Here is a 16,970-nt window from a genome sequence, read left to right on the forward strand (position 1 = left end):
AGTGAAAGTATGAAAAGATATGGAAGGAACCCTACAGAAAAGATTACTCGATTGCAGACTCAGGAAATCCTTGAGATGTGAGTGTGCTTGAGTGTCTTTTCTGAGTTCGAAGTTCTAACTCTTATTCCCTAAGACTTCCTAGTATTTATAATCTACTTTTGGTAACTGACAATTAACTACAATTAATTACAAGATTACGGCCTTGAATGCATTCTTCTTGATAACCGTTCCCACTTAAATGCTTCCCGTGATTTCCTCGTGTAATGGAAGCCTCTAATTTCTCCACTACTACAATTACTCGAATAACTTATTCGAATAACTTATTTCGATCAGCTAACTTGAGTACCCAGTTCAATTCAACTTGCTCGATTTATCGAAAGGCTATGAAATCGAACCCGTGTCAAAAACCTTCATTTAATGATTGCACGTGCATCTTTTAGAAAACCACCTATGCCTTCGATCTTTTCACCACTTCGAATAATATTTCTTGATCGAAATTATTTTTCGATCAACAATATCAAATTTTATAATTAAGTCCCTATCATGACAAAAATATTAGAATTAACAGAATATGTTAAAATATATTCCAATTAAAATTACTTTTTAAAATATATTTATTTAATTAATTATATCATTATTATCTTTTTACAAGTTTACCCTTCATCTTCATTAGTAAAATAATTGTCTAAAAGAAAAAGAGAAAGAGGGCATGGAGGTTGTGGGAAAAGACGACAGTCGAAGAGGGTGACACCGCTGAGGTGAAGTTGAGGCGCCAGCAGAACTTGTATCGGAGGGAGACCGACGATTACCTCAGCATCTCAAGGAGCCAGTAGCAGCAACGCTAGCTATCACAACAGTAGGGGATGACATCATGGTGGTGGCTTGAGATCTGCAAATGGAAAGTGCTCGTAGGTCTTGCGAGGGGAGAATGCTGTGTTAGGTTCTGGGTTTTCTATCGGGATTGCAACTGGACATCATCACCCCAAGAAGACAGAAGTGGCGCCGAATCGACGAGGAACGGCAGCACGGAATGGTCGGTGGACGTCACAATAGGCAAGAGGAACAGAATTAGCGTGTTGGCTCAAGGAAGAAGGGAGGTTCCGCCTGCATAACATCCGGGCTGAGTAGATCTCAGGGTTATCTCCATGTCGGACTAGTCTATCAGCCTTGATCTGCTACCAAAAAAAAAAATATGACACACGCTCTCTTCCACCACTACCATCATCATCACCCAAAAAAGCTCATTCTTTGTGCTGTAAACTTGCCTCCATGGACAATCTTTTCGAAAAAATAAAAAAATAAGCTGCCGAAAGAAGAGGCGGTGGTCCCAATAAGAAGACAAGTTCAAGGTCCATCAAAGTCAATCTCCAATTTTGCGTTGGAAGATTCGAACGTCACTTGAAGAAAGGTATTCGATTATTATTATTATTACATTTTTTGTCAATTTTTAGGGTTTGAAATTTAATTTGAGAAATTTAACATTGCATTAATTGTTATTGTAAGTGTTGGAGTAGGCTGAGAATACTGTCATTTTTTTTTTCCCAGATTTTGAAAATTTTTATTGTTATTCTCAAATAATAAGTATCAATTTCATGTATTGCAAAAATCTGGGATCCTAATGATGTTGTTGCTGCTACTTCGATGACACCATTACTGCCATCTCCCAACCACTGAAGTCAAAAGAATCTTATATGCAATCTAGCTTTTGCTTCTCGCTTAGATGTTGGTCTATTATTCTCTTCATTTATGAGAGTTGCTGTTGGTTATTTTTTATATCACAATAAACAAGGAGTGTTAGCACCGACTAACAACAATATAGCACATTTCACTTAGATACTTCATCTTGCCACCATCTCATAAAAGACCTTCAAGAAACCGTGAACCTTTAGTCTTTGATCACAGTGCATCTGAATTAGTTGAAGCAGGACTAAAGTTCTAAGTAAATAAATAAAGTCATAGCTGCATACTTGACTTGGAATTTGAGCATGGTATCCTTAAAATCCCATACATTGTAGTGGATGATATCACTGAAGTTTTGTTAAGAAATATTGTGGCTTTGATGCAGTGTCACTATCCTCCACAACACTAACTTGATATTTATAGGTAGAAGTTAGGGGTATACAAGTAATTTTATAATTCATTAAGATTTTTTTGACGTTTAACGTTAACATGGACTAAATTAAAAAAAATGTCTAAGAACTCAATTAAAAAGAAAAAAAAGTATAGGAGTTTAATTAAAAATTCGATGAAACTATAGAGACCTATAGAGTAGTTAAATCTAAAATAAAATATTAAGAACCAAATTAAAATTGGAACAAAACATTAAAAATTAAAATAATATTTTATTCTATAATTATTAAGATTATTTAATTAAGGGCAAACGGTTTATTAAGAAACTCTTTCCTTGTGAAACATAAGATTCAAATTTCTAATATTTTTGTTACATTTGTTAAAAAAAAATTTTACATTTTAAATTTAAGTTGATGAGTTGCTGACTTAAACACATATATTTGATTTCTGTTACAAAGATATTCATTATCATATTTTTTAATTTTTTTAAGCTTTTTTTCATAATATTAGTTATTCTTCTTTTATGAAAAGCTATTATTTATAATATTATTATAGTTTTCATTAATTATGAATTCTTTAATTATACGATTTTCATATTACATAGTTTTATAATGTTAATAATTAAATATTCAAATATAAAAATTGGAAGGAGAATGAAGAAACTATAAGTGTCATTATTGTTATGATTATGATGAATCTGCTAGAGAGTGACCAGAAGGAGATAACATTGTTTTCAACTAAATAATTAATTATTTTTCAATATACTCATTGACTAGCTGATACAAAAAAATCCATTTATTTATGAGTTTTGCTATTAAATATGGATTAATGACATTTATTAAAACTAGTTATGATATCCGTTAGGTAATCAAGAATGGTACAACTAATTTCTGCCATTTCCTATTGAACTGGATTCCAAAGTCCATTGTATCAGAAAAAAAGACATTCTCAATTACCCAAGGTAAACCTAATTTATCACCAATTACAGCTAGTAATCCTAATTAATACAATCTCACCGTTTTAGTACTGCGTCAACCCCAATTCCCAATAGTTGCGGCTCCCCACCTGTCTCCTACATCCTTAGTCGCATTTTCTATTGGTGAATAATTAATTAATAAATTATTTATTAATTAAAGAAATTAAAAAAAATTAAATTTTATAGTTTAATGATGTAGAATTAATTAAAATATGAATTTTGATATTAATTTTAAAGAATTTAATCTAAAATTGTCGAACGGACTAAATCAGTCAAATTAGACTCGAACCGGGCCCATGGTCCAACCCGACCAACCCACACTTAATACACTCATAATGAACTCAGCATCTTCTTCTCTTCCTCATTTGCATCCACGCTAAAATATGCTTGAGGGAAGAAGATGAGAGTTTCCAACCCTAATCTTATGCTCTAACCCAAATAGCTTCCAATCCAGAGCTCCGATTGCTGCACCATTTGCAACCACATGACCACTGTATTGAGCTCTAAGAATTTATTAGAACAATTTTATAGGTAAGTCTCATTCTCATTCTCATTCTTAGATTCTCATCCTTAAATTTCAAACACTATTAAGGGTATATGTTGAGATTTTGTTGACTTTGTTATTTTAGATTTGAATTAGCTTGCGGATATTGTCGGGTCTAACTCACTTGAGCTTTGGGTCAGGTAAACACCCTCAAACCCTTTGTGTAATGTTGAATTAGTGAATCCTATATTAATTATAGTGATAATGGTGATGTTAGATTAAAATTGGTTATTGGTGGGGGACAAAATTGAGAAAAGTGGAGCTTGGATTGAGTTGTGGTGGCTAGAGGGTGGCTTAGTGAGGATTTGGAGTCTTGGAATCTTGGGAAATGCTGAATTGTGAGGTGTTTTGGACATTAGGAGGAATTAGTCAAGGTATAGTTTCGATTTCTCGTAATTAAAATATAATATGTTTGTGAAAACTTAGGCTAGATGACTTAGGATAGGTTGAATCATGTATTGGTGCATATTATGTTGAATTAGTGTGGAATGGTTAAGTTGATGATTGTTGGCATGATAAAGTTGATGGTGGTGAAATAATGTATTTTTGTGGTGTTTGATGATGTATATATGAGAAAGTTGATGGTTATGTACATTTTTATTATATAATTGTGAATTGGTGTGGTATAGAATAAATGAGGAGTGTTAAGGAATGATTGAACTTGGTTGATGCAGATTTGGTAAGTTTTAAGGGGTTTGAAATTGAAATGTTTTGAAAGTTGAGGTTTGGTAACTCTTGAGAAAAAACTTTATTTTTGACCAATTTCGACGGGGCATAACTCGGCCTCCAAACCTTTGATTTTTATCAAACATGTCTAAAATGAAAGTTTGGTCCGACAGATTTACACCGTTTGAAAAATGAATGAAAAATGTTTTAAAACAAAAAAGTTATGTGTGTTTGAAGTTTAGTATACAAAACAGGAATTCTGGACATAGTAGCTTTTTGCATGTTCTGCTATGCACGCAAACACAAGGGCACACGCGACGCAGCCATTGGGCACTGCCCAGAGGCTCCGCATACATGGAAGGGTTCGGCACATATGCGGAAAGGGAATTCGCTGGGTTGTGTACGCGGCCATATGGCACGTGATGTGGACAACACTCTCGGGTTGAAGGGGTCGCGTTTGCGGACCAGAGACACGTACTCGAGAGTGTTCAGGATTGCCTCCTGTGTACGCGAGCAAGGTGCCGTGTGTGCAGACTCCTGTTCTTCTGAAACATGAATTTTTGCTTTTTAAACCTTTCCTCTAACTTTCAAAACCTTTGTAACTTTTGTTTAAAGCCTGGTTGATAGATTTTGGGTAGCGGAGTATGGTGAGGGTTGTGGGAGAATATAACTTCTTGATGAAGAAAGAGGTAAAGTGGATGATGATGAGTAAGAAAGTGCTATAATGTTATATATGCTATGATTGATGGCTGAATTCATGATGAATTATGATATTATCATTGATATTAATGAATATGAGGCTTGTGCACTTCAAACTATCTAAGATATGGGTTTTTCTGGGTGGATGTCGTGTCTTGCCACCACTTGTTCCAGGTTGAGTCCCGATACTCTATTGACCTTACGTCGCAAGATGTGGCCGGGTACTTTAACGCCCTGGATATTCCCCCAATGAGCTGAATTCATTTATATTTGAGAAAAAGCTATGTATAGACTCTTGGGGATGCGCGGACGGGGGACTGTCCAAGGTTTAGCAGTCGGATATGTCGGGTTAGCTTGATAACCAACAGATGAGACTCATTAGCCATAGGACAGGAATACATCATATGCATTTGTCTATTTACTTTGGTCTCCATTTTTGGGTTTGCCTAATTGATATTCATGCTTAACTTATATATGTTTTGTTCGTTGTATCTGTAAAATATCTGTGTTTTCCTTATAGGCATTATTCACAAAGTTCATGAGAGTGTCAAGTGTCAATTTTAATGATTCAAGATTTAAAATATTTGTTGAGATTGCTGAGAACAAGCGTTTGAAGGAGAAAAAACTCATTATTGATTGTCCCACAAGATGGAATTCTACTTACAACATGTTATCTATGGCTTTGAAGTTTAAATATGTGTTTCCTGTGTATAAGGAAAGAGAACCCCACTAGAAAGAGAACCCCACTACAGTTACGAACCATCATCAGAGGATTGGAGGAAAGTTGAGAATATTTGTAAACTTTTAAAAGTTTTTAATCTTGCTACTCATGTCATTTCTGGTAGTGAGTATTCTACTGCAAATTTGTATCTTCCTGAAGTTTGGAGAGTGAAACAAGTAATTGATGATGCTATTGAAGATAGAGATTCCTTCATGAGAGAAATGGCAATCTCAATGAAGAAAAAGTTTGACAAATATTGGGGAGAATGCAATATGGTAATGTCTCTTGCTTGTATTTTGGATCCTAGGTGCAAATTACATGTTATTAAATTTTGTTTTTCTTTAATTTACAAACATGAGCATGTGGCTACTGAAAATATTGAAAAAGTGAAGAATACATTGCAAGAAATGTATGATGAATATGCTAAAGAGAGAGTGTCATGGTGATACAATAATAAGTGGAGTTAACACTAATGGTCTAGTTGCTTCTTCTAATGTGGTTAGTGATAAACCACTATTTTATGATTTATATTGTGTTTAATTGTGTGGTTTTATCATGATCTTTACCCACTTATTCATTAATTTAGCATGCATTTATATTTCCTTCCTGGAATTATTACATGGTTGAAAACTGCTCCCTAGAGACTCTTTATTATGCATTTTAGTTCTCCCTTGTCCCATTCGATGCCGTGATCTGTGTGTTAAGTGTTTCAGACTTTATAGGGCATGGATGAGTTGGAGATTGGAAGGGAAGCTAGCAAAAAATGGAAGGAACACAAGAAATTGAGGAGACAACCAGCGAGAAGCGACGCGGCCGCATGGCTCATGCGTTCGCGCGGTAGAGGAGAAATCGCGTCGACGCGGCCGCATGGCTCAAGCGACCGCGTGGAAAGGAACTGCATAAGTGACGCGGAGGCGTGGACGACACGAACGCGTGGCACGAAAAGAACGTGAATGACGCGTCCGCGTGGATGACGCGATCGCGTGACATGCGCGATCTGCACAATCTGCAGAATTCGCTGGGGGCGATTTCGGGCCCGGTTTTAACCCGATTCTCGGCCCAGAACAGCAGACTAGAGCCAAGGAACATTAAGAAACGAAAGACAACATTCATTCTACACAGTTTTTAGTTTTTAGATCTAGTTTTCACTCCTCCTCTAGGTTTTTCTTTTTAGGTTTTAGAATTTAATTTTCAATTGGTCTTAGCATTGGAACATTGAGAAGAGTTATTTCCTCATCAAGACTTCGTCATTCTAGTTCGTTCTCTTAACTTGGTTTATTTCTTCCATGTTCTTTGCTTTATTCAATTTTGTCATTTGAATACTTTTATGATTATTTAATACAAGAATTATTTCTTTCATTTTAATCCATTTTACCTTCCAATAATCATGTCTTCTTTTAATTCCCTTTCATATGTTTTGGATTTATTATTTACAATGAGCGAGTAGTTCCCCTCACTTGATGGGGAGTTGATTGAAAGGAACTCTTGAGTTGGAAGGATTGAAAGGGAACTTGTAATTAGGTTAACTGTTGGATTGCTATCTTGTCACTAACACCAATCCCTTTGAACTAAGTGGGTTGCAACTCGTGAACAGATCTATCATTCCAACTTGTTTGAATTTCCTTTACCTAGTAAAGAATAACTAAACAGAACAACCATTAATTATAAATTAATCCTAAAATCACTCCATCAATAATAGAGATTCCAACTAATCAACTCCCAGTCAAGGCTTTTATTTATATTATTCAAATTTCCTCAATTTAATTTTCCATCTACTTAACTCAATTTTTTGGAAACATCTAATTAATAAAATAGCACACTTTCCTGCAACTCGTTGGGAGACGACCTGGGACTCAAACTCCCAGTAATTTTTAATTTAAACTCTCTGTGACATATTTCTAAATTGATAGGCATATTTTCGGTGAGTTAAGAACTATACTGGCAACGTAATTAATTCAATAATTTTTAATTCACCAACTTCTGTGCTCCATCAATTTTTGGCGCCGTTGCCGGGGAGTTGCAACAGTGTGTTAATTTATTGATTGGTATTTATTTTTATTGCAATTTTTTTCTTTTTGTTTTATCACTATGAACTGCACGTTTCTTTCGTTAAATGACGCGTTTGCTTCCTGATCCAAGCTTGCCAGCATTTGACCCTGAAATTGAAAGAACTCTTTCACATATAAGGCAAGCTAGGCATAAGCGACTCCTCTTTGAGGACGAACCGGAACCGTCATTTAAGGAAGAAACAACCCTCCTCTCTACTGATCCAGTTCATTTACGTGCAGGTGACATGGCAGCACCCAGAAGAGTTACCATCCAGGAGGAAGGAGCCCCTGATTTTACGCTCCAACCATTCCAGGGGCACTACCCAGCAGTAGCTGTAGATTTTGAAATAAAATCTTCACTACTCAACTTGATGCCCAAATTTCATGGCTTACCTGCTCAAGAGCCTATCAAGCATCTTAGGAATTTCCACACCGCTTGCTCTACTGTTAAGCGTGATGGAGCTGATGAAATCTCTATTCTATTAAAAGCTTTCCCGTTTTCTCTGGAGGAAAAGGCAAGAGAGTGGTACTACACTCAGCCCAGGGAAACTATTTCCAACTGGGATACACTTAGGAGAGAATTTCTAGATAAATTCTTTCCAGCTGAAGTTGCTGACAAGCTAAGGAAGGACATGTCTATGATCGTCCAGGATGAATCTGAGACCCTCTATGAATACTTAGAACGCTTCAATACACTTCGAAATGCATGTCCCCATCATATGATTGACAAGGTCGTCTTACTCGGTTACTTTACACAGGGTCTGAAACCTCAGGATAGAACCACACTGGAAGGTGCTTGCAATGGTTCTATGAAAAAGTACAAGACTACAGACGAAGCATGGGAATTGATCAAAGACTTAGCTAACTCTACTAGGAATTATAGATAAAGACAAAGTCGATCAAGAGCTGTTGTAGAGGTATCCACTAATACAGAGACTACCGCTATAACCTAGAGTCTATGTGAAATTACTAACTTGCTGAAGCAGATGCAACTGAATCAATAACAATCTCAGCAAGTTCAGCCTTCTCCACCACAGCACAGCCAGCAGTTAGTCCCACAAAGAGTGTGCGGCGTCTGTGCAGATTATAGTCACTATACCGATGAGTGTCCACAGCTCCAACAAGAAGACAATACTGTAGCAGCCACTCACAATTTTTATGACCGCCCCAATCAAGGGTACAATCAAGGTGGCAACTATAATCAAGGATGGTAGGATAATTCCAACCAAGGCTGGAGAGACAATCCCAACAGAGGAGGCAGATATAACAATGGAAACCAGAGGTGGAACAACAATCACAACAGGCAGCAGAATCAACCTTACAGAGCACCTCATTTAAGACAACCTCAAGCCCCTCAGCAAACCTCTCAGACCACCAACATCTCTTCATCTCCTAATGCTGACTTACTACAAACCATTGTTCAGAGACATCAGGCTACAGAGGATCATCTTAAAACAACCCTGGATACTTTCACTTCTACTGTCACTTCTACTTTACAAACTCTTGTCTCACAGATGGGATCAATGCAAAATTCCAATAACCAGTCCTCAAGCTCTGGTGGACTCCCCTCTCAACCACTCCCCAACCCGAAGGGTGGTATTAATGTCGTCACCCTAAGGTCTGGAACCACACTGCAGGAGAGAAGTCAGGAGGAGCCACGCCCCACAGAACACGCCTCAGCTGAAGAGGTTGTGGAATTAGAAGATGTTGAAGGGGAAGAGGACATACAGGACATAGCTAAGAGAGAAGAGGCTCAACCATAGGAGAAAGCACCGAAAGGCGCAGACACTGCAGAAAACACCACTCCTATTCCATTTCCACAACTTGCAAGGAAGCCAAAGAAACAGTTGGAACCTGACCCCAAAATGGTAGAAATCTTCAAAAAGGTTGAGGTAACTGTTCCCCTTTTTGACGTCATTCAACAGGTACCTAAATATGCAAAGTTTCTAAAAGATTTATGTATACATAAGGACAAAATTAATGAATTAGAAACTATTCCTTTAGGAAGTTCTATATCTGCTTTAATGGGAAGTTTACCTGAAAAATGTAGTGACCCAGGCCCTTGTATAGTTAGTTGTACTATTGGTGGTGTAGTAATTTATGATTGCATGTGTGATTTGGGAGCATGTGTTAGTATTATGCCTTTATCTGTATATGATGTTTTAAGGCTCCCTCCCTTGAAAAGGTCGACAGCTCGTTTTGTGTTGGCAGATAAAAGCATTATTACAGTAGCTGGAGTTGCTGAAGATGTTTTAGTAAACATTAAAGGGCTCACATTTCCCACTGATTTCTATATCTTGGAGATGCCCAATAATGACTCAGATAAGCCATCATCAATCTTACTTGGCAGACCATTCCTGAAGACATCAAGATTCAGATTAGATGCCTTTTCTGGAACATGTTCCTTTGAAATAGTTGGCCGAATAGCAATCTTCAATTTGAATGGAGTCACAAACAACCCTCCAGAAGATCATTCCATCTTCCAATGTGATGTCATAGATGAAACTGTAGCTGAAATTCATCAAGAAGAACTGGAAGAGAAGTACACAGAACAAAGTCCAAGTGTGGAGACTCTATTAGCTAACAATAAGGACACTTCTGGATTTTCACAAGCTCCAGACAATCCAGAGCCTACCCATGACCAGAAGACTGAGTTGAAACCTTTCCCTCCACATCTCAAATACGCTTATCTTGAAGAGGGGCAGAAGTTTCCAGTTATTATTGCACAGGATCTCACTCCTGAACAGGAAGAGCAGCTACTTAATGTGCTGAGGAAGCACAAGAAAGCAATTGGATGGAGTTTGGCAGACATCGTAGGCATCGACCCTCAGGTATGTGAGCACAATATTTTTAGAGGAAGGAACAAGACCTGTCTGCCAACCCTAGAGAAGACTGAATCCCACTATTTTGGAAGTTGTCAAAAAGGAGGTGACTAGACTATTGGAAGCCGGTATCATTTATCCCATTTCAGACAGTGAATGGGTTAGCCCAGTACAAGTGGTGCCCAAGAAGTCTGGAGTCACTACAGTGAAGAACGAGCATGGAGAGCTCATAGCAACCAGAGTACAGAATGCTTAGAGAGTCTGCATTAATTACAGGCGTCTCAACCAAGCTACTCGCAAGGATCACTACCCTCTTCCATTCATTGATCAGATGCTGGATCGCCTGTCGGGTAAATCACATTATTGCTTTTTAGATGGTTACACAGGTTATTTCCAGATTCATATAGCTCCTGAGGATCAGGAAAAGACTACTTTTACATGTCCTTTTGGGACTTTTTCTTACAAGAGAATGCCCTTTGGCTTGTGCAATGAACCAGCTACTTTTCAGAGGTGCATGATGAGTCTTTTTTCTGATCTCATTGAGGACTGTATGGAAGTTTTTATGAATGACTTTAGCGTTTATGGTGATTCCTTTAGCCTTTGCTTAGATGGATTATCTAGAGTATTAGATAGATGTGTCAATACAAACCTTGTATTAAATTTTGAGAAATGTCATTTTATGGTTAAACAAGGGATTGTATTAGGACATGTTGTATCTAATATTGGTATTTTTGTAGACCCAGCAAAGGTGGATGTTATTTCTAGTTTACCTTACCCCTCCTCTGTGAGGGAAGTCCATTCGTTCCTTGGCCATGTAGGTTTTTACAGGAGATTTATCAAGGACTTTAGTAAGGTAGCACTTCCCTTATCCAGATTACTGCAGAAGGATATTGAGTTCGAGTTCAGTGATGATTGCAAACAAGCGTTTGATAAGATGAAGACTGCTCTGACTCAAGCTCCAATTGTGAGAGGACCAGACTGGAGCCAGCCGTTTGAAATTATATGCGATGCTTCCAACCATGCAGTAGGGGCAGCGCTGGCTCAGCGTAACGGTAAGGATCCTTTTGTTATTGCTTATGCGTCTAAAACTTTAGATGCTACCCAGTCCAATTATACTACTACTGAGAAAGAGCTTCTTGCTATTGTTTTTGCTCTGGATAAATTCTGAGCTTATCTACTTGGTACTAGAGTAGTAGTGTATTCGGACCATGCAGCTTTGAAGTATCTATTAGCCAAAAAGGAGTCCAAACCAAGGCTCAAACGTTGGATACTGCTTTTACAAGAATTTGATTTAGAAATAAAGGATAGGAGTGGTAATCAGAATCTAGTGGCAGACCACTTGAGTCGCCTTGAGCACATTACGGATGATTCTACTCCTATAGATGATAATTTTCCATTTGATAACCTGCAAGCAGTATCTGAGGTAGCACCTTGGTATGCACCTATAGCTAATTATCTAGTTAGCCGCACATTTCCTCCACATTTTTCTAAGCATCAAAGGGACAAGCTGAAAAGCGAGTCTAAATATTATATATGGGATGACCCATATTTGTGGAGATGTGGTGCTGATCAGGTAATTAGACGTTGTGTACCCCAATCAAAATTCCAGTCCATTTTGGAGGCCTGTCACTCATCTGAGAGTGGAGGACATTTTGGCCCTCAAAGAACAGCTAGAAAGATCTTAGATTGTGGATTCTGGTGGCCTACTCTTTTTAGAGACGCTGCTGAGTTTTGTAAATCTTGTCTTCCATGCCAAAAATTTGGTAATATATCCAGAAGGGATGAGATGCCTCAACAATTTATGCTTTTTTGTGAAATTTTTGATGTTTGGGGCATTGACTTCATGGGTCCGTTCCCAAATTCTAATGGTCAACTTTATATATTGTTAGCTGTGGATTATGTTTCCAAGTGGGTGGAAGCAATTCCCACCCGCACTGATGATGCTAATACTGTAGTTTCCTTTGTGAGAAACCATATTATTTGCCGCTTTGGATCACCACGAGCAATTGTGAGCGATCAAGGCGCCCATTTCTGTAACAGGAAACTAGCAGGATTGATGAAGAAGCATGGGATAATTCATAAGGTTGCAACAGCATACCATCCTCAGACCAATGGGCAAGCCAAGGTGTCAAACAGAGAGATAAAGCGTATCTTGCAGAAGATAGTCAAACCTCATAGAAAAGACTGGAGCACCAGGCTGCAAGATGCAATATGGGCATACGGACCGCATACAAAACACCCATTGGAATGAGCCCTTTCTGCTTAGTTTATGGAAAAGCTTGTCATCTCCCAGTTGAGATAGAGCATAGAGCCTTTTGGGCAGTCAAAGAGTGCAACATGGGAATTGAGCAAGCTGGAGCTGCAAGGAAGTTGCAACTGTAAGAACTAGAGAGCCTTCGCCTAGAAGCTTATGAGAACTCAAGGATATACAAGGAAAAGATGAAGGTTGTACATGATCAGCACATTAGGAGGAAATAGTTCCAACCTGAGGATTTAGTCCTCCTTTACAAATTCTGACTACGACTCATGCCAAGCAAATTGAGGTCGAGATGGGAAGGTCCATACAGAATAGAGAAGGCCGAACCATACGGAGTTTATCACCTAAGTCACCCTTCACACTCTGAGCTAATTAAAGTTAATGGACAACGTCTGAAGCTGTACCATGGAGAGAAGCTTCAGAACAATAAGGAGCTCGAGATCTTCCTCTTGGAAGATCCCCACAGGCCAGAAGATTGAGCTATTGGAGCGTCCAACTTATGGACGTTAAAGCAAAGTGCTAGGTGGGAGACAACCCACCATGGTATGATCGTTCTTTTCTTTCTGTCTTTAATTTTTCCTAGTCAATTCCTCTTCTTAGCACCTTCCCGCATCTGCATTCGCATAAAAAAAATTTCGCTACGCGACGCGATCGCATCAGCGACGCGTCCGCGTCGCCTGGAGAGCGAAGAAAAATAAAAGTGAACAGAGAGTCACGCTGAAGCGTGGCTAGAGGCGTGTCTTTGGCACGAATCAACCCACGCAACCGTTTCCCTGACGCGTTCGCGTCGCACGGAAAGCATGGCCTACCACGCGACTGCGTGCCCCACGCGGCTGCGTGCCCTGAATTTTCGACGTAAAAGGGTGCACACCCGAATGTTGTGCGAGAGTGGTGCTGGATTGGGGCTGAACGCACAATCCTACTTACGCGGCCGCGTGACCCACGCGACCGCGTCACATTCCCTTAAAGACCCACTCACGCGATCGCATGCCCCATGCGATCGCGTCACCCTATTTTGGCAATTAAATTAATTTCAATAGAGAGTTGTGCGGCCGCGAGGCTGTACTCATGCCAGAAGCCTAATATAAGTCACGCGACCGCGTGCCTGACGCGATCGCGCGACCATACCCTAAAGCGCATCCACGCGAACGCGTGCCCCACGCGACCGCGTCGCTTGCGCCGCACAGCCCCACCAGAACTGCCACATTATCTTATCTTTCTCTCCTCCAAATCCTAATTCTTCTTCCCCCCCTTATTTCTCCCTTCTCCCTTTCCCCCTTCTATCCCACCCTTCACATTCTCTTTCTCTCACCTCCATTAACAAGGTTTTCTTTTCTTCCTCCCTTTTTTATCATTCTTCTTATTTTAGATGTTATTTTCTTTTCTTTTTCTTTTCTTTATCGTTATTTTCTTTCTTCTTCTTTCTTTTTTCCATGGTGCTAGCATATTATTTGAGTCATCATTCCTCATTATTTGCTTGTGGTTTATTCTATATTGTTTGGCACTTATATCTTATTCTCACTAAAGGATTGCTTGCATGTTTACTTTAATACTTTCTATGCCTTATTTACCATGCATGCTATGTGTTTGTGAAAAGGGCCGTATGGCATCATGCACTTTTCTACATTATCCTACTCTACTATTCCATGCATGTCTTTCACAACACTCCTTTACTGTTTTATTAATCGAATTTAATTGCCAATACAAATTATTACTTTGTTACGAAGTGGTGCTTGATCTATGCTACTCATGCCCTTGCCAGCATGCCAATAATCATCTTGCATCTACTTCCCTTTTTGTGCACCTATCCTATTTCCTTTCTTGATATTTTCACATGTTGTCTAAACCATGTGTTTAGTTCATTCATTTTTACCGGGCACTGTTTATTCTCCCTTGCTAATTATCTATTTGAACTTAATTTACTTTCTCCTCCCTTTTTCAGGATGGCCACCAAGAAAGGAAAGAAGAAAGCGACTCCTAAACCCACAGCAAGGAAAGGAACGAAGAGAGCATTAGTGGTAGAACCCTCTTCAACCGCAGTCAAGCCTTCGACAAAGAGAGTTAAGAGGATAATAAAGGTTGATGAAAAGGAGAAAGCCTTCCCAGCAAAGGACACTGCGCGATTTTTCAATCGCTACTGTGAGCAGATGTTCCCTATCCTGGCAGAAAGGAACTATAACAATGAATACCTTCTTATCCTCCCGTCCAATATTGCTACCTTTGTTGAACCGCAAATTGAACGAAGACAATGGGGTTTCCTACGGAGACAGCCGAGACAGGTCAATCTTTCTTGGGTGGTTGAGTTCTACTCCAACTTCTACATGCCAACCCTACAGTCTGTTTATGTCCGACAAAAGCAAGTCCCTATTACAGAAGATGCCATTCAGCAAGCTCTGAGTCTTCCCTCTATTCCAGAAGGAATGGACGCCTTCCAAGAAGCCGCACTTAAGCGCCAGAGGTACCAATTTGACTGGGACTCTGTTCTCGGAGTTATCGCACTGCCTGGCAGCCATTGGATCTACGGATACCACCGTACCCGCCCTAAGGGAATCTTGGCTTCAGCACTTACTTTGGAGGCTCGCGTATGGGCACAGATCATGTCCCATTACGTCTTTCCGAGCACTCACGAGTCCTCTTTCACTGCAGACATGGCCGTTCTGCTATGGTGCATCCTTACAGACCAACCTCTGAATCTCTCATGCCATATCCGGAATGCTATGGGACACGTACAAATTGCGGACAATTTACCTTTTCCCGCCTTGGTCTCCGATCTTGTCTCAGCAGCCGAAGTCTCCTACAGAGCTGGGAACACCAAGGCCATGCTTCCACGGAATGATCAGTTTGTCCCTAACGGGAAATACCTCAGACTTTCAGCAGCCACTACAAGTCTTCCTACTGCTCCAGTTGAAGATAATCCTTCTTCGACCCCACAAGCACCTACAACTGATGAATTGCTCCAGCAGATAATCCAAAGGTTGGATTGGCAAGAACGCAAAGCTAAGTTGAGAGAGCGCTGCAACAACCGAAGATTCAAACACCTCAGGGAGCTACTTAGAGGAGATTGCAAAGACTCAGACACCCCGGACTCCACATCCTTCACCAGCACCGGGAGCCATGACGACCCCAACTGCGGAGACACTGCCACCAGCCCACCATTGTTCTTGACAGATGGCACCGAGGACGGTGCAAAGCCTTAAGTGTGGGGAGGTCGGTCAGTACCTGACTTCCGGAGGTAAATTCTCTCCCTAGCACCAATAATTAGGATATTTTTAGTTAGATTTTCTTTCTTTTATAGAATAGTATAATTTGCATAGGTTAGGATAGTTACATGCATGTTCTACTTGATTGAAAAGACAATAAGTTTCTTCTAAGACCCTATCTTTGGAACAAAAATTCCACTAATTTTTCAAAAAATTTTATGATAAAATTGCTTGAGTTGTATTTGGAACATGATGTTTGAGCTAAAGAACACACAACCTGGGAAAGATTTGAGCCTTTATGCATGGTTACATTATTTAACCATAATTATTTTATTCTTGTTGTTTACTTCTCTATGATTGTAATCTATGTTTTGTCTCATCTTATATGTCCAATAGTTATTATGTTTATATGCTTGCATGTGATTGAGGCCATTATTTGTTTAAACTCACTTATCCAAATTAAGCCTACCCTTTTTAATTACCTTTGGTAACCACTTTGAGCCTAAAAAAAAATCCCATTTGTTCTGTATTTTACCACATTACTAGCCTTAAGCGGAAAAATAATTGTATATCCCAAATTGAATCTTTGGTTAGCTTAAGATAGAATTGTGTATGCTAGTTGAGTATGGGAATTTGTGGGAACAAAAATTATTAAGGGAATGCGTCATGATAATATAATGGGAATTTGGGTACCTACTCATGTGAAGTTATAAGAATTACAAATCTATGTGCATTGATAAGCTATGTTTAATTTATATATATATATATATATATATATATATATATATATATATATATATATATATAATAAATGAATAAATAAATAAGGGGACAAAATTATCCCGAGGTTAAATTCAGAATTCAAGGATCAATGCACATATGATAGAATCAAAATACAAAAGTGATACATGAGTATGGATTGAAGACAAGGGAATTCTGGGTAGCTAGGTATGAACTTTAAGATTAC

At 39.0% G+C, this 16,970-nt stretch overlaps 1 protein-coding gene across 3 annotated transcripts; it reads left to right on the plus strand.

Moving 5' to 3' along the window:
* Window positions 1-333: 333 nt before the first annotated feature.
* Window positions 334-16,740, plus strand: LOC112747442 (uncharacterized). 3 transcript variants are annotated; one of them, XR_003174884.3, is made up of 2 exons: window positions 334-1,408; window positions 3,676-7,035. XR_003174884.3 is itself a non-coding variant. In XM_072218593.1 (2 exons), the coding sequence occupies exon 2, from the start codon at window positions 14,747-14,749 to the stop codon at window positions 15,998-16,000; it is 1,254 nt and encodes a 417-aa protein (XP_072074694.1). In that variant the 5' UTR covers window positions 334-1,408; window position 14,746; the 3' UTR covers window positions 16,001-16,740. The 3 variants fall into 3 exon arrangements, 1 of the variants encoding a protein (XP_072074694.1); XR_011873154.1 differs by having other exon boundaries at window positions 5,476-7,035; XM_072218593.1 differs by lacking the exon at window positions 3,676-7,035 and adding an exon at window positions 14,746-16,740.
* The last annotated feature ends 230 nt before the right edge of the window (window positions 16,741-16,970 follow it).

Source organism: Arachis hypogaea, chromosome 2, assembly GCF_003086295.3.
Source record: "Arachis hypogaea cultivar Tifrunner chromosome 2, arahy.Tifrunner.gnm2.J5K5, whole genome shotgun sequence".
Classification (NCBI taxonomy): Eukaryota; Viridiplantae; Streptophyta; class Magnoliopsida; order Fabales; family Fabaceae; genus Arachis; species Arachis hypogaea.

Bases quoted from the DNA above. Each gene is read 5' to 3' on its own strand.
- LOC112747442 (XM_072218593.1), top strand. From the start codon at position 14,747: ATGGCCACCAAGAAAGGAAAGAAGAAAGCGACTCCTAAACCCACAGCA.